General features: G+C 45.9%; 2 protein-coding genes across 4 annotated transcripts in view; one reads left to right on the forward strand and one right to left on the reverse strand.

Annotated features, from left to right (window-relative positions):
- LOC306940117 (serine/threonine-protein kinase NIM1-like) overlaps nt 1-27,379 on the forward strand; it is an 805,056-nt gene that overhangs the window by 553,931 nt on the left and 223,746 nt on the right. The window lies entirely within an intron of this gene.
- The window catches only part of tjp2a (tight junction protein 2a (zona occludens 2)), a 75,045-nt gene that overhangs the window by 23,057 nt on the left and 24,609 nt on the right, over nt 1-27,379 (reverse strand). For all 3 annotated transcript variants that reach the window (XM_079525093.1, XM_079525092.1, XM_079525091.1), the window contains 7 exons: nt 22,077-22,201; nt 20,414-20,516; nt 19,087-19,813; nt 18,020-18,123; nt 16,291-16,444; nt 5,460-5,571; nt 2,400-2,530 (listed from right to left, as the gene is read on the reverse strand). In XM_079525093.1, the coding sequence (XP_079381219.1) occupies nt 2,400-2,530; nt 5,460-5,571; nt 16,291-16,444; nt 18,020-18,123; nt 19,087-19,813; nt 20,414-20,516; nt 22,077-22,201 (1,456 nt within the window). The remainder of the gene's footprint in view (nt 1-2,399; nt 2,531-5,459; nt 5,572-16,290; nt 16,445-18,019; nt 18,124-19,086; nt 19,814-20,413; nt 20,517-22,076; nt 22,202-27,379) is intronic.

A 27,379-nucleotide genomic window follows, 5' to 3' on the forward strand; every position in this document is an offset into this window, starting at 1 on the left:
TATCTATTATCAGTGTTACATTTTGAGAGAATTCCACACCCACAATGCAAATAAGCACAATGCAAATAAGCCTATCTCACAGAATTTCCCCGCCCCCTTAATACGCCCCCTTTCGGGGTTAGTGGTGATAGCGTGACGTCACTCCATAGACGCTACATGTTAACAGAGGTAATTTAAGAAGTCTACAACTTTTGTTTTCTCAAGGTAAGGTTTGTTCTATCTGTTCGAGCTGATTTACCATCTTGTTTGCTTCATAATAATATTGGTCTGTCACATTTTTACATTAGAAAATGTACTTAGATTCTCCAGAGAAAAAAACGTGTAAATGCTAATGTTAAATGACACCACTATTTACCGGAAGTGGGCGTGGAAAGCGGGCTGTGAGATAGGCCTATTGTATCGCGGAGCTTTGTGTGCAGTTCTGGTCGCCAAGTCACGTATGCGGAGCATGCAGAAGTGCCGTTTACACCTGTGCTTTCTGATGGGGATACGTCACCTGTGTCTTCAACCCAGCTGGGTGGGTGTGCGACTACTGGGCAATCACAGCAGGGTTTTCCTACAAGCAGTATTCTGTCACGCTGTTGAAAGTGAAACTAAAAGAGCCCTTTTCTGTATCGCATCGAACAAGGGAAAGCAACAACACCACGGACGCACTTGGATTATCTCTGTCTCTCTCTCTTATTCCATTGAGACCTGGAACGCATCCATGTCACGTTAGCGTTTAACCACATTAACCATTAACCCATTTTGGGCGGGAACCCCTTTTGGTGTTTTAAACATTATGTTATAATTTAGCTATTGAAAAATAGCAGATCTACAAGCTCATAGCGCGCCACCGAGTGGCGCGCTATGAACTTGTAGGTCTGCTATTTTTGAAAAATCGTTAAAATGTGCCTCAAATCGTTCCGAAAATTGTCATGATTTTTAATTTCGACGTCAGGCCTGAATGGGTTATTCACGGAGAAAAAACACCACCAGGGAAACTACACTTTGGTCAGCGGCCAAAGTCTCATCACTGTCTGGCTTCATACAAAATGTACGCTTCGTGTGCGTGTCTCACTCGGACACACGATATTCACAGAGAAACAACACCGACTGCACCTTTTGTGGTTTGAAAACCAATGTACACAATAAGCCTATCTCACAGAATTTCCCCGCCCCCTTAATACGCCCCCTTTCGGAGCTAGTGGTGATAGCGTGACGTCACTCCATAGACGAAAAAAACGTGTAAATGCTAATGTTAAATGACACCACTATTTACCGGAAGTGGGCGTGGAAAGCGGGCTGTGAGATAGGCCTATAGGAGTAGTCAAGATCTCAAGGCACACCTGTATTCATAGAAAAATAGCGGCTGTATTTATATCACCCAAATGTCACGCTGTGAGCTTATTGATCTGCCGATTTGTCAATTTGTCTGGAAAAATATCTAATATTTGTGCCTATAATAACAGCAGGTTGAAAGTGGTTCAAATATATAGTATTTGTCCAGGGTATAGAATTTGCATCTGTAATGGGAAATGATTGCACACAAAGTACTAGTATAGCCAATTAGGAGATCATTCGTTTACTTAATCCCACGGTTTTGCAATCCATTTTTTCGCCCAGTGTCAATGATCTAATGTAATCCTGGGCGCTACACTCCCTCTGCCAACCTAGGGAGAGAAATGGACACCGGGATTACTGCATGTTTTTGTGAGGGTACCTATACCTACCCTAGGGGACACGGGGAGAACATGCAAACTCCACACAGAAAGGCCCTTTCGCTAACCCCACCTAGAGTATGGGTGCTGATGACGTGGAGGAGAGAACACGCCCCCATCGCCTACATCGTCTCCAAAATTCCAAGGCACACCTGGCCTTGTTTCATGGTATACTAGTGTTTAAGCCACTTTGTCACCTGTTGGTACCTTAAACAGACAAGGTACCCTAAAGTTTAAACAGACATACATGCATACATACATAGTGAGGGTACACACATTGATGGTCCTCGGAGTAGCTACACCACTCAAAAAAACAAAACACGTCAACTCAATTTCATTATAACAAAGATATTCGATAAAAAAAAAAACATATTTTTTAATGACAGCTGTAGCCAGTGCGACTGAAAATGTCCCATGAAAACGCCTAGCCTAGCCACACAAACAGCTCTGCTCTGGGAGAGCAACTGGGAGAGCACAGCTACTTTTTATGTTTTGATTAGGCGTTCCATCATGCTCGTTTAAGCACGGCTAGATGTCTATTTCAACCAATCAGATTGCTTCCTCGAAACGACCTGTTGTATCAGATATATTTTTGGAATGAACTCCTCAAAAAGTACAAACAACCTTAAGGATATCATAAATATCCTTATAGTTATGGAAACATTTTGCCACGTTATTGCTGTGCTTTCATTCACATACCTGGGGGCGTTTCTGGACGAGGCTCCTCCCTATCTGCCACAACGGGGGGCGGGTCTTCGACAGCTCTTTCTGGAATTCGGAATGGCGTTGGCATGGCGCCCATTTTAGCCAGCCTGCTGGGTGGGTCGTCCCTGTTAACATTACAACAGCACTAGAATGAGTAGTGCTCATAATGGTTAATGGTCATTTGTCCTACCTAATAACATTATTTAAGTAGGTTCCATTATAGTGGGGCCAATTAAATACTATAGTGCAACATTATTGCATTGCTTTAGAAAACGTTCTTGAAACAGAATAGTGTTATAGCTAATTAAACGAACTGACAGATTCAAACCTTTTTTATTTGGTAGATCACCATCTGCAAAGATGCTACATGATCCAAAAGTCAGATTTGACTTTGAACTGACTTTATGTATCTTCTTGTGTTGTTTGTCTTACTTGAGATAAATATACCTCACAGATACACATTTAGGAAGAAATAGCCTAGTAGTACAGCTCTGTTATTGGCTGGCTCAAGCGTTGAGTGTGAATGTCTTGTAATGTCTGATGTCTGTGTATTTATCACAGGCTGTCTGGCACATTTGTCCACCAGAGGGTGCTAGGGCTCAACTATGCACACTTTTCTGTTGTCTATAGACTAAATGTGTCCTCTCCTGAAAGTACAAAACATTTGAATGACAAGACACCCAAATTAATATTTATTTGGCCACAGACCCCCATATGAAAATTATTGTGCCAGGAATGATTTGTGGAAAAAAAAAAAGATTTGTGTGAATGTTTTTTTTTCTTCTTTTTGAGCAGTGCCTAACCGCTCCAATGACTGGCCGCGTGTATCTGTCTGGCTGTCTGGAGTACGAACAGCTGGCACCGCTAGCAGTCAACCGCTCAGTTCACACAGGTGTGATTTATTTAATAGTAGCCAATTATGTCCTCTTTTTCCTCGCCAATTTAGTCGTTATACAAATTGATTTTTCAAAGCCGGTTGCACCAAGGTGTATTCGAACCCAGTCCCTGCCCACCACCACCGAGGCCACCCGAGTGCCTACGAATTTTGAAGCTGCAGTATTTAACCCTTTGCAACTACAACTAACTTCATAACCTGAAGAAGGCGATTTGTTTGCCGAAACGTTGGTAACTCAATAAACAGTATTTTTGGCATCGTGACTACGAGCTGTGCGACCTCTCCTTCTATTTTCAACTACAACTAACTAACAACAACTGTACTAGTTGCTGTTTATCCTACAGTATGTATTTTGTTGTGGACAGTTTGGGGGTGCCCTAACCCCACTGTGAAACCCCTCAAGGACAGTTTGGGGGTGCACTAACCCCACTGTGAAACCCCTCAAGGACAGTTTGGGGGTGCCCTAACCCCACTTTGAGAAAGTGTAACGATAATAGTAACATAAAAAACATTTAAAAAAAGAATCGTATATCAGCATAAATAAAAAGGGGTATAATTACTTTTCCATATCATATTGCTACACTTAAATAAATGTGTGTATTCTCTGTGTTCATGTCAAGGTACTGTAGTGTACAGGTTTGTCCATATGTGTTCAAATGTAATGTCTGTAATGTATTTGCCAGAGAATCACTGTTTACACATGTTACTGTATTGACTTTAAATCATTGAATCATATCGTCATAATGAACCAATATTGTCCATGTATCGTATTGTTCAACAATTTACAATTTACAATTTAGGCATTTAGCAGACGCTCTTAATCCAGAGCGATTTACATTAAGCAATAACAAAAAGCATGGCATACATCACATGTATAAAAAGTAGTTATCATGAATCATGCGTAAACTAAGAACGTAACAGTGGAGTATCTATGTAAACTATACATACTATACTATATAATATATTATACATGTGTACTATAAAGTGCTATGACTACATAAAGTGCAATTCTAGAGCTGTCTACATAACAAGCTATAAGTCTGTTTAAAATACTATCTAAGTCTACATAATGTGCTATCTAAGGGGCTAGGCTAGGGCAAGTGCTACGGGCCATGGTGGAGTCTGAAGAGGTGGGTTTTCAGACTACGGCGGAAGATTGGGAGTGAGGCTGCAGTTCTGACTGCAATGGGAAGTGCATTCCATAGTTTTGGAGCCAGAAGGGAGAAGAGTTTGGGACGTGTGGAGCGTTGTCCCGGCGTTTTTAGTGAAGGTACCTCCAGCTTCCCTGCGTTGGCTGATCTGAGTGCGCGGGAGGGTTTGTAGGGTACGATCATACTTGTGAGATATGGGGGGGCCATGCCTTTGGTTGCTTTGAATGCCAGCATCAGAGTTTTGTATTCTGTGCGGGCAGCGACCGGGAGCCAATGGAGCGAGCGGAGAAGGGGGGAGACGTGTGAGAATTTTGGCTGGTTGAAGACCAAGCGTGCTGCGGCATTTTGGACGCCATGTATGGTGATTAGGGATGTCCCGATACACTTTTTTCGTTTCCGATCCGATCCCGATACCACAATTTCTGTGTTAGCCGATACCGAATATACCAGAGAATAACATGTTTAGCTCCGCGGCTAAACATGTATATCATACCAGAGAATAACATTTATAATAATACAAAAATAAATTATAATACTGTTACAGTACATTATAGCACCTTTTGTCATATTAATGGCACATAAAGGTTTACATATGTACAGTACGTCTTGTTGTGACTTGGTGTACTGTAGGCTTTAAAAGAACGAACCAGTTTACCTAAGGTCCGTTTTGCTAAGCAGTGTTTTAAACTGAAGTGACACTGATGAATTCCAAATATGATCACGGTATTTCTGCGTCACGGCACCCACTGTGAGAAGCCCTAGCTTGCTGTAGTGTAGATCATCAATTCTCAAAGTCCGGGAACCCCACTTGTAGCAGATCTACAAGCTCAGAGTGCGTCACCACGCTATGAGCTTGTAGATCTGCCATTTATTCTAAAATCTTGATATCTTTTTTTACTCTAATCGTTGTTTCTGGGGGGTCTCTGGAACAACACATTTTCTGATGGGGCTCCGCGGCCAAACATGTATATCAATTTTGGGTGGCTGTAAGGTGGTGCTACGGCTTACCTGGGCTTGTCTCTGAGCCTCTCGTTGGAGGAATGGGAAGACAGGTCAGAATGATGAGCCCGCCGTTCGTCCCCCGGCGAGTAGGAGCGGTACGACTCGATCTCTGAGATATCTAGAAAACACATCATCGTTAACACGTTAGGACAAATTAAAGGAGAGTTCCAACTCGTTTCATGTAATGTAATATGATGACAATAATCCATTGATCACTGGAAATTTGCAAAAAAATAAATAAATAAATAAATCCATTTTGAGCATTTCTCAGTGTTTTACCCGCATGGCCGGTCAAATGCTAGATCTCTTCTTCAATCGCACAAAAACATTATCTGTTGTTTACATCCATTGTTGATGTTGTGGGATAGAACTCCACAAAGTGTTGTGACTCTGTCGCTTCCTGCTTATAAGCTCCATGGCGTTTGACCGTTTTGAGCCCGCCTACCTAAAGCCGCAGCTTTTAGGTATCACCAGTAACTTTTCAGGAATAGAAAGCCTGCCAGACCTTGGCTGGTAATCCAGTCTGGCAGTGTGCTGCGGGTTCGACTCCCGATCCCGACGGCCTTTACTGCATGTCTTCCCCCCCATTTCCTGTCAGCCTACTGTCTGTCCCTCCATAAAAAATATAAAATAAAAGGCGAAAACCACAAAAAACATTTAAAAGAAATGTGGGTACACAGCTAACAAAACAAGTGGAGTCTACTGACAAATGACTGACATGCTCCCATAAGTGTTTTTGAGTGGTGCTAGCCACTCCTATTATGTGACTTTGTGTGTATGTGAGCACGGAAGTACCACGCCAATACCGCTGGATGGCACTGTTCTGCAGCAGTAGCAGCCGCACGCACACACCAGGGAGGAGGTACAGTACAGTACAGTACAGTACAGTACAGTACAGTACAGTACAGTACAGCACCACTCACTTCAGACGGATCTGATTTTTAGGTTTCCACCCATATACACTCTTCTTCAGAATGAAGGCCCACATGGGGTCTAGGTTTAATAAAAAACTGATTGGAGTGAGTCATTTTGAATGTGCGATCAAACTCCATTCGTTTTGAGCTGTCTTTGATACGCATGTCCTGCAACCGGTGTCAATTTATTCATTTTAAATGAAACGTTAAATAATTGAAACCAAACAAAACACAAAGAAATTCCATAAATAAAGAAATAAATAATAATTAAGAAGTGGTGAAAATAGCCGATCGATAAGCTCGCAATGCGGCGCTGCGTTGTTCGCTTGTAGACCTGTTATTTTCACTGGTTGGGTCCCGGGCAACAATCTAATCTCTCTTTTGGGTCTCGACCTGAAAAGTTTGGGAACCCCTGTGCTTCTGGAGACCAAGGGTCATGATGATACTCACTCAATACAAACATAGAAACATAGTTGTATTATATAGAAATTTCACGAAATACCTTTCGTTTATGGGTAGGTTTCCTTCAAAACCTAGCTGCAGAACATTATTTTATGTACTCCCAGGACAGAAAATTCTAGAATTTTCGCTGTCCTGGGCTCTAAGGGTGACGTAGGAAGCCACGCCTATCCCGTATAGATACCTGCGTGGCTACGTCAGCCCTCATTTCAACTTTTCTTCTGCTAAGCTGCGAGAACGAACTTTAACATTCCAGTGTGTGCAGGGTAATATATCTCGCAAACTCGGCCGAGAGATTAATTCTTTAGGACCGTGAGATCTCTGGCACACTCTCGAAGCAAACAGAAGGATACTTCTCGAGAAAAAAAGCCGAACTTCGACACAAGTGAGTTCTAGGCAACTTGTTGCTACGCTAGCTTGTCGAAAAAACAGCTCGCGCCTCTTTTTCTCTCTCGCTAAAGCTAGCGTTTGTTAGCTTAAAGCTATCCATAGTTAGCTTAGCGCTACTAGGCAGATACGCCTGTGGTCTACTATTACACGCCACGAGGAAGATAAACCTGTGGCTGTTAAGCACTCGGACTCCTCTCTCTACAAGCAACCATGTCGCTGACGAGGGAGACCCAGCCCGGGGAAAGACGCCATCGAGGACAGCCGGTGCCCGCCGACTGTCAAGAAGGCCCCAAACAAAAGACGTGCTCCACCTGGGGATGCGGGAACACGATGTCGGGCAAAGACGGGCATGACGAGTGCATGTATTGTCTCGGCCTCACCCACACCCGTGAGTCCATGGAGGAAATCGGTCCCGTTTGCCTCCATTGTGAGAAAATGGACGACGACGTCCTAAACAACAGGCTCGGACGTGTCCAAAGGTATTATGACAACTTTGCCGCCCACGGACTCCGAGAGAGGAGCCCCACTCCTCCCCCGCGACGAGCTCGCATACAAGTCCCGCCAAAGGGGCTTTGGCCCCGCGTCACCGGAGAGGGACAACGAGCTACCCCGAGACCGAGGCTCGACTACTCGGGCAACAGAGCCCCAACCGGAGCCTCTTCTTCAAGAGCAGCACCTGCCGGCGCTAGCCGAGACAGGTACGCTACTTCAGCCTCTGCAACCAGGGCTCACGAGGCCACTGATTACGAGGCTCATGGCGCGAGGCCAAGGGATACCTTCGCACCGCGCCGCTCTTCCCCAGCTCCACGTGCTCGACAACACGTCGTGCAGGCCACCATTGAGTGCCCACCCAGACATACAGCTAGACGCAGACAGCCTGCCGTTGCACCCAGCTATATGGTGGACCGCCTGGACCCTTCCCCAGACCGCGCAATGTCTCCCGGTGGGGAGCATTGGACTACCAGGGAGGAAGGGGAGCTTCGTGATGACGAGCTCCCTTCCTTCCAGGAGCAACTCCAGGACTACCACGTCCTGGACGAGGCCTACGCGGACGAGCGAGATGGCCATGATGACCTCTCCCCCGGGGACTACGTCAGCACCACTCGTCGCCCCTTCGACGACCTGGATGCCATGGACATACAGGAGCACCAGCAAGCCAGGGCTCCTGTCCCCCCGCCTCCTGTACCCCCCATGGATGACTCCAATATTTACGAGATATACAGGAAGGCTAGTGCACGTTGTAACCACACATGGCCTAAGTCAACTGTCAAGGTACTACCATGGGAAGGCAGGACTGATGAGTCCGCCCCCCCCCCTGCACCTAGAAGACAGAAGCTCCCTATGGCACAGGGCTTCGAGGAGGCCATGATGCACGCCTGGGACGAACCCCTCCTGAAGGTGGATTTTCCCAAGGCCAGCGCCAAGGGGCCCAACGACATACCAGATAAACAAACCCTCGCCATAGACTTCATGCCAGCTATGGACAAGGCTATAGCGGCCTACCTGGCCAACCCTGCAGCTCCTAGAGTGGATCACCACGTAAAGGAACCGCAGCTCCTGTCCAGCAGCGTGAGGGAAGCCTCAAAACTGAACAAGTGGCAGTATGCACACATGTCATTCGTGGCGAAGGCCCTCAATGCAGGAGCACTTCTCCTGGGTTCCATGAAGAGCCTCCTCATTGAGATGGGACAGAAGTCCATTAAAGTCCAGCTAGCGGAACTGCCAGAAGACCTGGCCGAGTTACGCCGCCTGAATCACGAGATGGCCACCCTCCAGAGGGACTCCACTCTCCACAACGCCAAGGCAATGGCATGTTCCATCCTCCAGGAGAGATGGCGTTGGGTCGATCAGACCAGCGCCATCTCCCTGGAGACAAAGAAAGAGTTTGTGGCTGGAAATATCCACCCAGACAGTATGTTTAAGGACGCTCTGGCCAAGATGTCAGAGACCATCCAACAGCTCGAGTCCTCCACCAAGACGATGAAGGCGCTCGAACCGCTGGCCAACCAGGCCGCCCCGGTAGGCCGCCCCAAGGCTAAGAAGGCACCCTGGAAGGCCAAGACCGATGACAAACCCAGGTCCCAGGACCGGAGCGGAGATAGACAGCGACAGCCTGCAGGCCGAGGCAGAGCAGACCGCCGCACCTCTCCGCCGCCCTACAAGGCCAGGAGCGCTCCCAGAGGCCGAGGCCAGGGGAAGCGCAAATGACCTGCCCGGGCCGGGTCATCTTCCCCACCACACTCAGAGTTCAAGGCCAGAGGTGGGGATCACAGATCTCACCTCAGAGCCTGCGCTGAAGCGCTTAAGGGGGCCTGTACACAGTGCTGTGAGCACCGTTGTACAGACCCCGAAAATTGTTATGTGCAATTCACATGTGTATGTTTTTCCACGTTGTTCAATAAAGAAAACAAAAAAACAAAAAACACAAAAAACAATAAAACCAACTCTGAAGGGCATAGGCCCAGTGGGAAAGATAACCCACACTGTGACAGCTTTTTCACACAAAGTAAGTCTTCCCCTAGGCAGGCCATGCACCACGCTGACAAGCACAGGGAACCCTTTGTCACGTCATCTGTCACAATGGCGGATATCCGGGGCTTCCCCGTGGATAATCCGTACAATTCAGACAGGATACAGGCTACAGTTCGCCTCCAAACCGCCCACTTCCAGGAAAATTATTTTCTCAGAAGCGAGCGGGCAAAAGGCCGCCATTCTGCAAGAGGAAATCAATTCATTAATGCAGAAAGGCGCCATCACAGAGGTGGCCCTCGACCAATCAATGAACGGTTTTTACTCCCGCTATTTCTTGGTAAAGAAAAAGGGGGGCGGACTCCGTCCCATTCTAGACCTGAGGGCATTGAATCGTCACTTAAAAAAGCTGCGATTCAAAATGCTTACTCCACCAGTCCTCCTACGCCTAATTCGCGAAGGGGACTGGTTTACGTCGATAGACCTGCAAGACGCATATTTCCACATTCCGATTTACCCGCCGCACAGAAAATTTCTGCGCTTCGGGTTCAGAGGAAAAGTGTACGAGTACACAGTCCTTCCCTTCGGAATGTCACTGAGTCCCAGAGTCTTCATAAAGTGCACCGCGGCAGCTATCGCTCCGCTCCGACAGCAAGGGATCCGTCTCGCTACATACGTAGACGACTGGATCCTACTTGCAGACTCTCCACGAGAAGCACTGTCGCACACACATCGTGTGCTCAGCCACCTCGACTCGCTTGGGTTTATAATAAACCACGAGAAGAGCATGCTTATGCCAACACAGTCAATAGACTTTATAGGCATAACACTGAACTCAATCTCTTACACGGCCCGCCTGAGCCAAGAGAGAATAGACGCAACACTGCAGTGCGTGGCGTCATTCAAAAGGGGACGCTCGATTCCTTTTCATGCATGCCTCCGGATGGCGGGGTTAATGGCCTCTGCGGTCTATTTAATCCGCCTAGCAAGGCTACATATGAGACCTTTCCAACGATGGATAGGCTCTCTACATGTACCAATGCACCGTCGGCACCAGAAGGTAACAGTAACATCACAATGCATACTAGCCCTTCAATGGTGGTCAGACAGGAAAACCCTCTCAGAGGGCGTCCCCATGGGAAAGCCTCTGATCAGGAAAGTCATCACTACAGACGCCAGCATGACAGGCTGGGGAGCCACGATGGAAGGACTCACAGCCAGAGGTTTATGGTTGGGGCCACTACGTGCCCTTCACATAAATTACTTAGAGCTCATGGCAGTCTTCCTCGCCCTGAAATACTTCGAGCAGCGCATCCTGGGTTGCCATGTCCTAGTCAGGACAGACAACACCACGGCCATGTGCTACATCAACAGACAAGGTGGACTCAGGTCCCCTCGTCTTCATCAACTGGCTCAGAAACTGATCCTGTGGTGCAACACACGCGTCCTCTCAATAGTAGCGTGTCACGTCCCAGGTCTTCTGAACACAGGGGCAGACCTGCTGTCCAGAGGACCTCTCCGCTACTCAGACTGGTCACTACACCCTCATGCAGTGGCCCAGGTCTGGAGCAGGTTTGGGAAATCCAAGGTGGATCTCTTTGCCACAGAGGAGAACACGAAGTGTCCCCTCTTCTTCGCAATCAGGGGACCATCAACGTTGGGGCTAGACGCTCTGTCACACCAATGGCCCAAAACCCTTCTCTACGCCTTTCCCCCGCTATCCCTCATCAGCCCCACTCTGGACAGAGTGAGGACTCAGGGTCTGAAGGTGCTCCTAATAGCCCCGTCGTGGGGGGTCTGGAGGTCGGAAATAACCCCTCTCCTCTACGACCAGCCGTGGAGAATTCCCCTTCGAGCGGATCTCCTCTCTCAAGCGAGGGGGGAGATCTTCCACCCTCACCCCCAGGACCTAGACCTATGGGTCTGGCCCGTCAAAGGGTGATGTTGACTGCCGTGGGTCTACCTCCGAACGTAATCGAAACGATTCAGAAAGGCAGAGCCCAGTCAACAAGGGACCGTTACGACACAGCCTGGCGCGTCTTCGAGCATTGGTGCTCACGAAGACCAGACCAAACAGTCCCCTACCAGGCCTCAGTGATCGACGTCCTGTCATTCCTGCAGGAGCTCCTAGACAACGGTCTAGGCCTCTCCTCAGTCAAGGTCCATTTGGCGGCAATCTCTGCCTGCCACCCAGGCTTTGATAACCAGACGGTGTGGAAGCACCCGCTGGTAAAACAATTCATGAAGGGTGTACGCAGGGAACATAGGACATGCAGATCCCTCGTTCCCTCGTGGGATTTGTCCCTGGTTCTAAAGGCGCTGGCTACAGCACCCTTTGAACCACTACAAACCGTGAGCCTCAAGCTCCTAACCCTGAAGGTGGCTCTCCTGATCGCACTCACGACAGCAAAAAGGGTCAGCGACCTACATGCGCTCTCGATCTCTCCAGACTGCATGAGGTTCGATGAGGGGTCGACCAAGGTCACCCTAAAGGCAAACCCCGCCTTCATTCCCAAAAATGCTCTCTCAGTGTGTGTGCCAGTGAACCTACAGGCTTTCCATCCCCCGCCGTTCTCCTCTGACGAAGACAGCAGGCTTAATTGCCTCTGCCCAGTCAGAGCTTTACGCATATACGCGGATAGACTGGCTCCCTTCAGACAAGGAAGCCAACTCTTTGTGTCCTGGGGTGCCAGGACCAAAGGAAAGCCCGTCACGAAGGTCACTATCTCTAACTGGATAGTGGAAGCCATCCGTCTGGCCTACACTAGCCAAGGCGTGGATTCCCCTCAAGCCCTGAGGGCCCACTCCACAAGAGGTGTGGCAGCTTCCTGGGCACTCTACAAGGGTGTCTCCATTCAGGAAGTCTGCACAGCAGCAAGCTGGTCTACACCCTCGACTTTCGCCACATACTATAACCTAGATGTGGCAGCGCCTTCGCTAGCGCACGCGGTCTTGGGGGCCGCTGCTCAGTAAGGCATCAGGGCAGCATAGCGCTGCCTCCTGCCCTCCACAAGGACTAGGTTCTGGACCCAAAAGGGTCCGAGCCCCTCCCAAAAGGTTTACCTGGGACCCACTGGAAGTTCAGGTCACGGGAGTTCATAAAGTCCCATAAACGAAAGGTATTTCGTGAAATTTCTATATAATACAACGTTAAAGGTTACTTTAGTAACCACGGTTGTATATATAAATTGAACGAAATACCTTTCGTGGAACGCCCTTCTGTTCTCTAAAGCAGAAGAAAAGTTCCGAATGAGGGCTGACGTAGCCACGCAGGTATCTATACGGGATAGGCGTGGCTTCCTACGTCACCCTTAGAGCCCAGGACAGCGAAAATTCTAGAATTTTCTGTCCTGGGAGTACATAAAATAATGTTCTGCAGCTAGGTTTTGAAGGAAACCTACCCATAAACGAAAGGTATTTCGTTCAATTTATATATACAACCGTGGTTACTAAAGTAACCTTTAACGTTCTGTAGCAATGCAATTATGACATTTTCAGGACAGGACACCAATTTCATTCAATCACGAGAGAGAGAGAGAAGACACAGGATAAACAAGTGGATTTGAATGTGATGAAACGACAAAAAACAAAACAGGAGGAGACAAAACTGGAACTGGAACACTATAAAATAAGCTCTATGCACACAGAATAACTTCCTTCTTCCGGGCCGCTTCCCTACTTCCTCCACAGGTATTACCGATTATACTAATTAAGTCTCTGTTCCAATTAGTGTACAGTGGTTTTCAAAGGACCCCCATAACTCTGAGTGTACAAATGGAAGCAAGGCACATTTGGTTGTATTTGTACACTCTCAGTTACAGGAACATTTGGAACCCACTGGTGTTTCCAGTGAGCGAGCAGCACCCTGACTCTGACCAGAATGGAACAGAGCCTTCATTAGTATCATCGGTAACACCTGTGAAAATGGCATGTGTGCACAGAGCCCAAGGAACCCGATAAATAGGGTTCTTGACTGGATGAAATTGGCAACCCACCTGAAAACGTAATATCCCGTTTACCAAAAAGCTGGAGAGACGATATGGAAGAGATCACTTTCAAAGCGATTCGCCAATCAAAAACTCCATCCAAATTCCCAGCACATCGTGTTCAACACGTCACTCATTTCGACATAGTCATTGTGCGACAGGTTTAGGCATGCAAGTGCAAGGCATGCACACGAAAGTGAAGCGGACGTTTTAGACATTTTGAATAGAGGGAAAAATGCTATCGCAATTGACGTGAACTACATTAGGGGCACCAGGCATTTTTGCCAAGATGTGTGGACCATAAAATAATTAAATATCCAACGGCTGGATTATGAGTGTGGATTATTATTCAAGGCCAGCAAGCAGAGACCCTGACGCACACACACACACACACACACACACACACACACACACACACACACACACACACACACACACACACACACACACACACAGTCCCTAAACCACATGAAGTGGGTCACACGTACGCCTGCAGAGCATACGGCACCGGTTCCCAAACTCTGGGTCGGGACCCATTTGTGGGTCGCGGACACATTGTTATGGGTCGCCTTATTTTTGGGTTTCCTAAATTTGGTTTTTAATTATTATTTTTTATTTTATAGCCAGGTGGCAGCAGAGTGTAGGAAATCTTTGGCAGGCTTATTTCCCTATTTTGGCCATTTTCATTTCCGCGTTACCAGCCTGGAGACCCCCATCGGCTATCATTAGCATTAGCTCACGCCGTTTACCTTTCCCCAGAAACATTTACATGTCGGGAGAGATGCGAGACAAAATCACAAATGATATCCGAACCTCGGATAAATCAGGATTACATGGACAGCGAACGTAGATGCAGAGTTATGAGGCTTTGAAAATCCTCTTTTGATTTGAGGTAAATGGGGGCCGTGTGCATAAATCCTGGTGCCTGGGGTGACGGGGGCGTTGCCTAGCAAAAGCTGATTTTCAGCTCAACCGCTTCATATTATGGTGTAAACGGAGGGGTATGAACATATTCGTACTTAGCAGAGAAAAAATGTAAAAAAAACATTTCCAAAAAAAGCAAAACTTAACGAAATTGTTTTTCAGTAACTTCATGAAGAAATAAAAGAAAAATCTACTAAATTCCATAAATTAGAAGAAAAATAAGTAGTGAAAATAGCCGATCTACAAGCTCACAACGCTGTGTGAAGCGACGCGTTGCGAGCTTGTAGATCTGCTATTTTCACTAGTTTGAGTCTTGCGAGAATGCCTAATTTGTTTTGGGTCACGGGCTAAAACGTTTGGGAACCACTGGCATACGGTGTCACCTCCCTGCAGAAGCTATGCCCCTCCCATCTAGTCTGGCCCAGAATTAATTTAGGGTTGAACAACGGTTGATTTAACAGTAAATAAATAGCTTGTCAGATCTCTATTTGAAGAGTTCTTATTGTGGGGCATGTCACAATAAATAACATTCTGTGAAAATAGGCGAGCTCACAGCGCATCGCTGGGCGACGCAGTGCGAGCTCACAGCGCATCGCTGGGCGACGCAGTGCGAGCTTGTAGAGGTATTTAGAGGTATAAATAACATTGTGAAAATAGGCGAGCTGACGGCGCATCGCTGGGCGACGCAGTGCGAGCTTGTAGAGGTATTTAGAGGTATAAATAACATTGTGAAAATAGGCGAGCTGACAGCGCATCGCTGGGCCGACGCAGTGCGAGCTTGTAGAGGTATTTTCGATGAAGAGATTTGGTTTAGAGGGAAACAAAGGAGGGGACCAAGTACGGACCCCTGTGGGACCGCAGTCTATGAAGTTATGAAGTGGTTAAATGGCTCCGTTGCTCACATAGATTGGATATTCTACTGTTAGACTGATGATAGGTTATTGGTTTATTTATGATCCTAGATGACTATTTCTATGCATTTGATGTACCTTGTGCTGTTACTGTAAATCGCTCTGGATTAAGAGCGTCTGCTAAATGCCTAAATTGTAAATAGATTGTGTGAAGTATAAAAGAACGGTGAATAGCATAATGTACACAGTTTTTATTTTCCCATGAACAAACAAGGTTTTGGTGACAAAGTGTACAAATACATAACAATGCTTCAGAATCATCCAACAGAAACATACATGCTCATTTTCACAATTCATTGCTTTGGCGTGACAGTGTCCTTCAACGGTAGCTAGGGTTTTACACAACACGATGGCCACTGACGGGCCACGGTCATTCCCTTCAAAGTGGATAGGGGGCGCTGCTGCCTTTAACCCATTAAGACCTGAGGACCTGATTCTAAATGTCTTCTAAATCCTAACAGTTTTCTGAAAAACCTATGTTTCTATATCAGTGGTTCTCAGACTATTTCATGACAAGGACCCCAAAGATTATATGTAATTGGCCACCGACCCCCCATCTGAAAATATGTTGTTCCAGGGACCCCTCCCAGAAGATTTGAGTTAAAAAAAGAAATGCTTTGAAAGAATATTTATTCAATGATTTGCACAAGGTTTTCACAATTTTTCAACAATAGCAGATCTACAAGCTCTACAAGCTTGTATCAGTTTCAAATAATCAAAAGTGGTCAAAAAGCTATAAGGTGACACACAGATGCATTCCAGGTCTTAATGGGTCAAGCCTCACCATCGAGCTCAGAGTCGCTGTCGGCCATGGGCGGGATTCGGATCAGCACCTGCCTCCGGTCGCGCTGCACCACCAGCTGCAGCTTGCCCCTGGACTTCTCGATGAGCTTCCCTGCGTCGCCCAGGGAGAGGTTCTCTGTGACCGTACCGTTGATCTGCACAGGAGAGGTGAAGAGCGGAGTATTAGAGAGAAGCTGAAACAATGTAGCCTGGTTAATAAACCAGACCGAATCAGCCGTTGGCAAAAACAATGTTGCCTGCCAGCGGATTAGGGTCTGGCGAGGCTCAGTAGCACGCCTCTTTCCTACAACCGAGAACAGGTCGGGCCAATCGGGACACGGTATGCAATATGGGCGGGCTTTGGTACAGTGACGTTCAATGCTTGAGACCTTTGACTGACAGTAGCTCTGACCAATTGCGTCGAAGAGAAAATGTTTGAACCCGCCCCCCGGGAAATGAAATCCAAGTGGAGCCAGCCCAGACTAATATACCGCGACAGTGTTGTGTGATATTAGTCTGGCTTATTAGCCAGGCTAGAAACAATGATCAACGAGGCTTTTGCCTAGATTGCACTTACAGTATTGATGCCTGTGTGTTTTTAAACTTTTTCATAGCCGTGTATTAGACTAAGTGTTCAAAACCTTTCTATTACCACGGACCGGCTGACGGTTCATAAAATGTTCGCGGACCGGCATGGCTGGGGGGGACGATGGTACGTCGCGGTCGCACATCATCGTACCAAAATACGGAAGACAGTTGACTGGCCTCAAGTAGCCTACCTGCTGCTATATTATTAGTTGTATTACCATATATCACATTGTCATTGACCATATCATTGATCCTGGTGATGCACGGTTATAGATTCACGCTCAGGAAAACTTGGGATTCCCTTCTTGCGTACCAGTGGGACATGTCCCACGTGGTTGGGAACCTCTGTATTAGACCACTGATCTGAATTTTATTAATTTCATTTTTTTTAAATAACTTTCTCTTTCAATGTACAGTAGCACTTTGAGATTTGTTTCAAATATAAAGTGCGTAATGAATATTAATAAAATTATTAAATTAAATTAAAATTGGGAACCTCTGTATTAGACCACTGATCTGAATTTTATTAATTTCATTTTTTTAAATAACTTTCTCTTTCAATGTACAGTAGCACTTTGAGATTTGTTTCAAATATAAAGTGCGTAATGAATATTATTAAAATGATGTTGCGAGTTTCTTTTTGCCAAGCATAAATCAGAGTCTAAATTACACATACCACCTCATCTACACCATGGGTTCCCAAACGTTTCAGCCCGCGACGCCAAAATAATGCTGCGGTTGACTCGTGACCCCAACCTAACCCCAGAGGTAATTTTATGCACATAAACGTGCACGTTCGGTGCTCATTTGTCCGCACATGTTTGACCAGATGAAGAGCCTTGGCTCGAAACGTCGTCAATAAATGTATCCTTTGGAGCATATGAGTGTGCGGCTTCCCTTCTCTTTTCCTATGTTACTTTTTGAACCCAGCACCTCCATGAAGTGATGTGCGTATTTTACTATAGTTTCCGCACATGTAATGCCTATTTATTTTCGTCCCTTTTGATCCTAGACGTGCATGGAACACAGCTCATCTACAAGCCTGCATGTTGCATCAGCGACGCGTTGTGGGCTTGTGAGACTTAATTGATTGCTCGCATCACTGGCAGTTTGGATGGGGTGTTCAGGACACCGAAACGTACCTTCAGAATAATGTCACCTTCCTGCAGGTTTCCGTCTCTACTGGCGAGGCCTGTGCTGGTCATCTCCTTGATGAAGAGTTGACTGCCCAGACGAAGGCCATACTCTACCAAACAAGAGAAGCATAAACATTCATTAGTACATTGTAAATGCAGGCACAGAATGCACCAGTGGAATCCAATACCATTAAAGAAAGCATGAATGAAAGGAAACTAGAAAAAGTGCCCTTCTGGGCACAGGTCTCCACCAGGAGGATAGGAGTACTATGTGTGATGTTTGACAAAATGTTTAGGAGTAATATAATCATGTTTTGTGTGCGTGTGTGTGTGTGTGTGTGTGAGACGCGACTTGGCCTGTTGTCGCGCCACCATGAGGCTGATTTGAAAACTGTCAAGTGGCATTTCTTCCTCAGCCTAGTGGAAATATGCATGCACAGTTTCACCGCAATCGGACACTGCGTTGAGTAGTTGTGGCAATTTGTACAAAAAGGGTACAAAGCGGGCTACTCCTGAAAGCTTTAGAAGCCAATCGTAGGCAATGAAGGTGGATTATGAGAAATCAAACAAACGCGTCTTGATCACATGACTATGGAGAGCATGTGTACCGATTTGCGTGAAATTTGGATAAAATCTGAAGGAGTAATATTAGAAAATGTCGGCCTCCTGGTGGCGCTATAAAGAGCAGATGTGAAAAATTCCAGGCAAAGCTTTTTCCTTGGCATCTAGGGAGTTGGCTGTGTAGACTGTGTACCAATTTGCGTGATGTTTGGACAAAATCTGTAGGTGTACTGTCCAAAAACTTGTTTTGCACAAAGCGGCCTCCTGGTGGCGCTATAACAGGCCCTTCTGGAAATTCTGGGGCAGAGGTTCATCGTTGGCATCCAGGGAGTGTGTGTGCAAATAATTTATATGTCTACATACAGTAGTACTTTGTAGCCACTATTTAAGTGCCATATAATGTTCAGTCACGTATACACTCGGCAACCGAGGCACGTGACAGAGAGCACAGTTACACCAAAGCCTGTGAATAAAAACGCCTTGAGGATCAGCTGATTGGACTGTTCTCTGACCTTCGTTGGGCCTGTTCTTCAGCAGCAGCACGCTCAGCGGCTTCTCCAGCGGCTCCAGGTCTCGAGGGGGGCGGGGCAGAGGGATGGGCATGGGAGCGGGCGAGGGCGACCTGTCGTCCAGGCGTTCCCGGCTCCCGCTCCGCCTCAGGGGCTCGTCGTATTTCCTGTGGTCCGGGACGACGCGCTCGCGGTTCCTGTCAAAGCTGGGGTCGCGTGCCGGCGGGCTGCGGCCGCGCCCGTGGCCCCCGCGCAGGTCGGGGCTGCGGGGGGCTCCTCCCCGGTGGTCCAGGGCTCGCTCGCTGCGGTAGCGCCGGTCGGGGCTGCTGTTGTTGTCGCGGAGCCTCCTGTCCGGGCTGCGCTCTCGATCCAGCACGTGCTCGCTGCGGTAGCGGCGGTCCGGGCTCTGCTCCCTGTCCAAAGTCCGCCCCCGGCTGCCGTCCCTCCTGTGCGGCGGCCTGCCGTCCGGGCTCAGTTCTCTGTCGGCGCTCCGTCCGCGCGCACGCCTGTCATCGTCGCGTTCACGTGTCTGGTAGCCGGAATCCATGTAGCCTCCAACGCGCTCCCGCTCCGCACTGTGGTCACGCCCGCCGCTGCGGCCGCTGTACACGCTGCGGCGGTCCTGCTCGTAGCTGTAGTCCTCGTTGAAGTCGTTGTTGAAGACGCGGTCGTCGGGAGATGGCGGGCGGTTCATCAGGTTGACCGGAACCTTCCTGCCTCTCTTAACCGTCTGTCGAATAGAAATACAAGAACAACAGATAACATGATGGAATATACATATAATTAAGCAATATTACACAAGAGGGTGTGCTTTACCATCATTAAGGGCACGCCTGTGTTGCTGCAGGAACGAGCCGATAGGCGAGTTCCGTAGGCATAGCTTAGTTTGATTGGCTTGCCAAGCGGATTTGAACCGGAAAACATGGCATGATGCAAGTTTCTGGTTAAAATCTGCTCCAAGCCAATCTATCTGAGCAAACCTACTGCCGTTCTCTAGAAGAGAGAACCCTAGAGGTTTATGTCACAATGGAAGCTAAATGAATTTTAACTCAAAAACCTTGTGTCAAATAATTCATTTAGTTTCTTAAGTAGCTGTGTCATAAGCAGGATCACTACAATGAAATGGAAACCGGACCAATAACCACTTCGATATCAGAATGGCTTATGAGCCCCAAGTGGTCAGTTATTTGTCAGGACTTTGGTACACGATAAGAAACAACACGATAACGCGATCAACTCTGTCAAAAGAAAATCTGTTTCCACACATTTTGCTCGGCGTTTACCGTGTAGAAATTATGATTCACTTATTAAACCGCAAGCCTTTACTTACAATTTTTGCTACTTTGCCACATTTCCTGAGGGTTTGGACGGCGAAGGAGTGGGCGGCTCCATCCATGGCGATGGCGTTGACCTGCACCACGCGGTCATTCTCACTGGACAGACACAACCAGCAGTCAGTGACACATACAAACACAACCACCAGTCAGTGATACATACAAACACAACCAGCAGTCAGTGACACATACAAACACAACCAGCAGTCAGTGATACATACAAACACAACCAGCAGTCAGTGACACATACAAACACAACCACCAGTCAGTGACACATACAAACACAACCACCAGTCAGTGATACATACAAACACAACCACCAGTCAGTGATACATACAAACACAACCACCAGTCAGTGATACATACAAACACAACCAGCAGTCAGTGACACATACAAACACAACCAGCAGTCAGTGACACATACAAACACAACCAGCAGTCAGTGACACATACAAACACAACCACCAGTCAGTGATACATACAAACACAACCAGCAGTCAGTGACACATACAAACACAACCAGCAGTCAGTGACACATACAAACACAACCAGCAGTCAGTGACACATACAAACACAACCAGCAGTCAGTGATACATACAAACACAACCACCAGTCAGTGATACATACAAACACAACCACCAGTCAGTGATACATACAAACACAACCACCAGTCAGTGATACATACAAACACAACCACCAGTCAGTGATACATACAAACACAACCACCAGTCAGTGATACATACAAACACAACCACCAGTCAGTGATACATACAAACACAACCACCAGTCAGTGATACATACAAACACAACCACCAGTCAGTGATACATACAAACACAACCACCAGTCAGTGATACATACAAACACAACCACCAGTCAGTGATACATACAAACACAACCACCAGTCAGTGATACATACAAACACAACCACCAGTCAGTGATACATACAAACACAACCACCAGTCAGTGATACATACAAACACAACCACCAGTCAGTGATACATACAAACACAACCACCAGTCAGTGATACATACAAACACAACCACCAGTCAGTGATACATACAAACACAACCACCAGTCAGTGACACATACAAACACAACCACCAGTCAGTGACACATACAACATGTGGTCCTTCTCACTAGACAAACACAACCACCAGTCAGTGACAGATAATTGTAACATCCAACGAATAGCATTGAGGGATCATTCATTAAAAAAGGTAGATTAAGTGATATCTTTTTGGTTAAAAAGAATGTTGAGGTTAAATAACTATATTCTGATTGTAATCATTGCTAGAGGTTTTGTTCAGTAACAGGGGTGTTAAAATGTAGTTTGTGTTCTGTATTGTATTTCTTGTATTGCTTTTAGAATCTTCCTGCCCATATAGCCAGCTATATACTGTAGCCAACCTAACCATTCCATTGTGTATGGGCCCAAAGTAAATACAAAATAATAACGCAAAGCTATTAAAATGACACATATGTAAAACAAGGCTCAACATGACCTATTTTCCTTTGTAAACAGAGGTCTCCTCTTCATTTGGCATCATCATTTCTAATGGCAGGCTAAGAAGATTATTTATGAATAATAAAGAATAATTGAGATTATGTAAAGTCTAATTCAAGAATAATTTCTATTTTCTTTGTGACAGTCACTCACAACAGCAGGCCATCAGCGGGGCCTCCTTGCAAGACATCAGACACCACGATGGAGGTCTCTCCACTGTCCTCGTTGGGGTTATCTCTCCCCCCTGACACCGCAATGCCGAAACCCATCTTTGGATCCTGTCCGAGAGAGGAACATGAACTTTAGTAAACAGTTTAGAGACCCATCTTTGGATCCTGTCAGAGAGAGGAACATGAACTTTAGTAAACAGTTTAGAGACCCATCTTTGGATCCTGTCAGAGAGAGGAACATGAACTTTAGTAAACAGTTTAGAGACCCATCTTTGGATCCTGTCCGAGAGAGGAACATGAACTTTAGTAAACAGTTTAGAGACCCATCTTTGGATCCTGTCAGAGAGAGGAACATGAACTTTAGTAAACAGTTTAGAGACCCATCTTTGGATCCTGTCCGAGAGAGGAACATGAACTTTAGTAAACAGTTTAGAGACCCATCTTTGGATCCTGTCAGAGAGAGGAACATGAACTTTAGTAAACAGTTTAGAGACCCATCTTTGGATCCTGTCAGAGAGAGGAACATGAACTTTAGTAAACAGTTTAGAGACCCATCTTTGGATCCTGTCAGAGAGAGGAACATGAACTTTAGTAAACAGTTTAGAGACCCATCTTTGGATCCTGTCCGAGAGAGGAACATGAACTTTAGTAAACAGTTTAGAGACCCATCTTTGGATCCTGTCAGAGAGAGGAACATGTACTTTAGTAAAACAGTTTAGAGACCCATCTTTGGATCCTGTCCGGGAGAGGAACATGAACTTTAGTAAACAGTTTAGAGACCCATCTTTGGATCCTGTCCGAGAGAGAAACATGAACTTTAGTAAACAGTTTAGAGACCCATCTTTGGATCCTGTCAGAGAGAGGAACATGAACTTTAGTAAACAGTTTAGAGACCCATCTTTGGATCCTGTCAGAGAGAGGAACATGAACTTTAGTAAACAGTTTAGAGACCCATCTTTGGATCCTGTCCGAGAGAGGAACATGAACTTTAGTAAACAGTTTAGAGACCCATCTTTGGATCCTGTCCGAGAGAGAAACATGAACTTTAGTAAACAGTTTAGAGACCCATCTTTGGATCCTGTCAGAGAGAGGAACATGAACTTTAGTAAACAGTTTAGAGACCCATCTTTGGATCCTGTCCGAGAGAGGAACATGAACTTTAGTAAACAGTTTAGAGACCCATCTTTGGATCCTGTCCGAGAGAGGAACATGAACTTTAGTAAACAGTTTAGAGACCCATCTTTGGATCCTGTCAGAGAGAGGAACATGAACTTTAGTAAACAGTTTAGAGACCCATCTTTGGATCCTGTCCGAGAGAGGAACATGAACTTTAGTAAACAGTTTAGAGACCCATCTTTGGATCCTGTCCGAGAGAGAAACATGTACTTTAGCGCTAGCATCTGTGTCACTTTAGCTTTTAAAAGCATTCCGGTACCTTCGCTTCCTCTCCTATTCTGTGTCTCTCTCTCCCTCTCTCCTGCTCTTCCATCTCTCTCCTCTGGAAATCATCTAGCTTGCTCAATTCATTGATGTATCAGCCTGGTATCTATTGTTTCAGGCAGGCAGTGGTTCCCAAACTTTTTAGCATGAGACCCAAAAGAGAAATTAAAGGACCTATAACATAAAATTCAACATTTTTCTTTTGTGTTTTTGGGGCTCCCATATGTGTTTTCTATCCCCACAAATAACCAATTTTGAACAATCAGGCTTTCATATCATATGGGTGCTTTAATGGAAATTGCTCTCAGGAACAGCTCGACTGATTTTGGCCTCATCGTGATGTCATCAATGTCACCCTACTTTGTATAATTCCACCTCTTCTTCAGTCTTCAGTTCCAAATTTGCATTTCCACTTTGTTTACAATGTCCGCCATTGTTGATTTTCTAAGCTGGCATGGAATGGAAACAAGCCTGGTTTTATCTAGCATCAGTATTATAATGACTCAAATATTAAATAATCTGCATATCAGCACCCCCACCACCTCAGGACATTGTGGTACTGCATCTAAAACTGCTTTCAAAGTCCAGAAAGAAAAGATTGGTTATATCAGAGTGGTGATTGAGGCTCAAACATTAGAATTAAGTTTGAGGGACATAGACAATATGATATTAAATATTAAAAACAGTTTTAAAATGCATGTTATTTGCACAAGACTTGCCTGGGAACCAAGCTAGTGAAAACAGCAGATCTATAAGCAAGCTCACAACGCGACGCTCCGTGCCGTGTTGTGAGCTTGTAGATCTTCTTAAACATTAATTTTCTAATTTATGGAATGTCTTTGATTTTTTTTTACCGTTTTGATGTAGGCAACAAAAAAAACGGGACCCATAAAAATGTGTCTGCGACCCACACAAATGTGTTTGGGAAGCAGTGGTTTAAAGGTACAGCTGACACATCTTATCTTTGTGTACATCAGGGGTTCTCAACGTTTTTGGCCGGGGACCCCCGGAAATGCTTTGGCAATGTCTCGGGACCCCCGCCCCGCCCCCTCCCGACCCCCAATATAAATTGACTGCTACAATAACCTTAACCCATTTTGGGCGGGAACCCCTTTTGGTGTTTTAAGCATTGTTATAATTTAGCTATTTTTGAAAAAAAGTGAAAATAAAATTTAAAAATAAATCTTTTTTTTTTTTTTTTTTGAAAATAATTTGGGGACCCCCTAAAATAATTTGGGTCGCGATCCACGGGTTGAGAACCCCTGGTGTACATAACCGAACCAAGGACCTCTCCCCGAGAACTACTGTACCACCACCCTAAATGCACTTACTCCCATGAGCTAAACGTCAATCTTATACTGCGAAGTGTCTCAGACTGAAGCTCTTCGACTCAAGTATCACCAATTGGCCTATCTCACAGCCCGCTTTCCACGCCCACTTCCGGTAAATAGTGGTGTCTTTAACATGAGCATTTACACGTTTTTTCTCTGGAGAATCTAAGTACATTTTCTAATGTAAAAATGTGACAGACCAATATTATTATGAAGCAAACAAGATGGTAAATCAGGTCGAACAGATAGAACAAACCTTACCTTGAGAAAACAAAAGTTGTAGACTTCTTAAATTACCTCTGTTAACATGTAGCGTCTATGGAGTGACGTCACGCTATCACCACTAACCCCGAAAGGGGGCGTATTTAGGGGGGCGGGGAAATTCTGTGAGATAGGCTTATTGACACAGAACTCCATGACACGTGTCAATGCCTACGATTGTTACGATGTAAACTGCCCGTGGGGGAAATCCTGTTTCATTCATTTGCATTAATGAAAAAAAAATAAGACAATCTACAAGCTCTTCGCCGCCATGCTCTTCACCTTGTGAGCTTGTAGATCTACCATTTTGACTGAATGTTTGCCTATTTTCACTGGATGTCCTCCTATTATGCAATGCCAGTGCCCAGAACAGGGGCACTAGGGTTTAACCCATTTTGGGCGGGAACCCCTTTTGGTGTTTTAAACATTGTTATAATTTAGCTATTGAAAAATAGCAGATCTACAAGCTCATAGCGCGCCACCGAGTGGCGCGCTATGAACTTGTAGGTCTGCTATTTTTGAAAAATCGTTAAAATGTGCCTCAAATCTTTCCGAAAATTGTCATGATTTAGAACACTTTTTTTTTTTAATTTCGACGTCAGGCCTGAATGGGTTAAGTTAAATTAACACTGGGGATTTTAGTGTGTGCCACTACCCTGTGCCACTACCCCGCTTCCCCCTGGCGAGATTAGACAAGACATTCAACGACCCCACCACCCCCCACCCCATCTCGCTGTGTCTCTACCAGATGGTCAAAGAGACAGGGATGTGTGTGTGTGTGTGTGCGCGCTGGCGCGTGCAAGTGTGTTTTTGGAGGGGGAGAGAGAGAGAAACAGACAGACAGAGGGGCAAGTGTAATCCAACCCACATATTCTGCGATTTTAAGATTAATTTAGTATTTTGGGAATCTACATTGCACTGCAATAAGAGGATGTGTGCTGAATGATGTCGTGTGCGGGAGCATTAGTTTAATTTTCACTAAACCTTTATCCAGGGGACATATTCTGGGCACAGACACTGTTCTATTTCACAGTCATAAGGTCACACAAACAACTAGACAGACATAGGAGCTGACCAGTAACACCAGTCCTCTGCCCTCTATGCGAGTAGCTTCCCTCTTCCCTGGAGCAACAGGTCAGATGCCTTGCTCAAGGGCATCTCTCAGAGAGAGAGAGAGAGAGAGAGAGAGAGAGAGAGAGAGAGAGAGAGAGAGAGAGAGAGAGAGAGAGAGAGAGAGAGAGAGAGAGAGAGAGAGAGAGAGAGAGAGAGATAGCTTCCTACACAGAGAGCCTTTATGTCAGAAGAGGACAGAACAACAAGCTTGTCCTTTGAATTGTTTTCGATTTACAGTGACACACAAAACAACGCAATGTCACCAAGACTCACCATGTTGTAAACGGAGCACAAGGCATCAGCCTCGACCCTGATTTATACTTAATCGCATGACGGTGTCACATGCTGAATAAAGCTAATCGACAAGCTAACAAGCGTGCTCATGGATTGGATATTTAGATTGGGTATTTTACGCTTATGCAACAGTGTCATGAGAAAGCAGGTTTAAGCGAGATCACAGGTCTGGATCTGCACTAACATGACGCTGTCGGATACCGTAAAATATCCAATCTAAATATTCAATCTACAAGCAAGCTTGTTCGCTTGTGAAATCATACAGACAACATTGATCACAGAAAGTCACTTAAGTTCTTGTCACATTGGTTTGGGTCAGGGCGAGCTTCCACTTTCTAAAGCAGGGTTTCTCAAAGTGGGTGACATGACGCAAGTCCAGGGGTGCCGCAGAATACTTTGATAATATTTGGATTTGGAATACATCAATATCAGTTTAATCATGCACTTAGACCCTCCATACTTAGTAAATAGTAAAATGGACCCGAGTAATCTGTACAATCTGTTTCAAATCTGTGATGAAGATGAGAGGTGAGAGGTGTTTTTGGTGTACTTGCACCAAGTACAAGCTCTACAAGCTCACAACGTGGCATTGTAGATCTGTGTTTTTTTTGGTGAATGTTCCCCCCAGAATAGGGACGCTGGGGTTCAAGGATAAAGTTAATTTCAATCTGTCCTATAATGGAAACGGATATTGTTCTCAAAGGCCCTTGTAGGCAAGCGTCCGCCCCTTGCCAAGATCAAAAAGGTAATGGATTCAATGACCACTCAGAAGATAATGGATAGTTTCAGCAGGCCTACTCAGGAGGATGTGACTGTAATAATGGATAGTTTCAGCAGCCCTACTCAG

This window comes from Electrona antarctica (assembly GCF_951216825.1).
Source record: "Electrona antarctica genome assembly, chromosome: 16".
Lineage (NCBI taxonomy): Eukaryota > Metazoa > Chordata > Actinopteri > Myctophiformes > Myctophidae > Electrona > Electrona antarctica.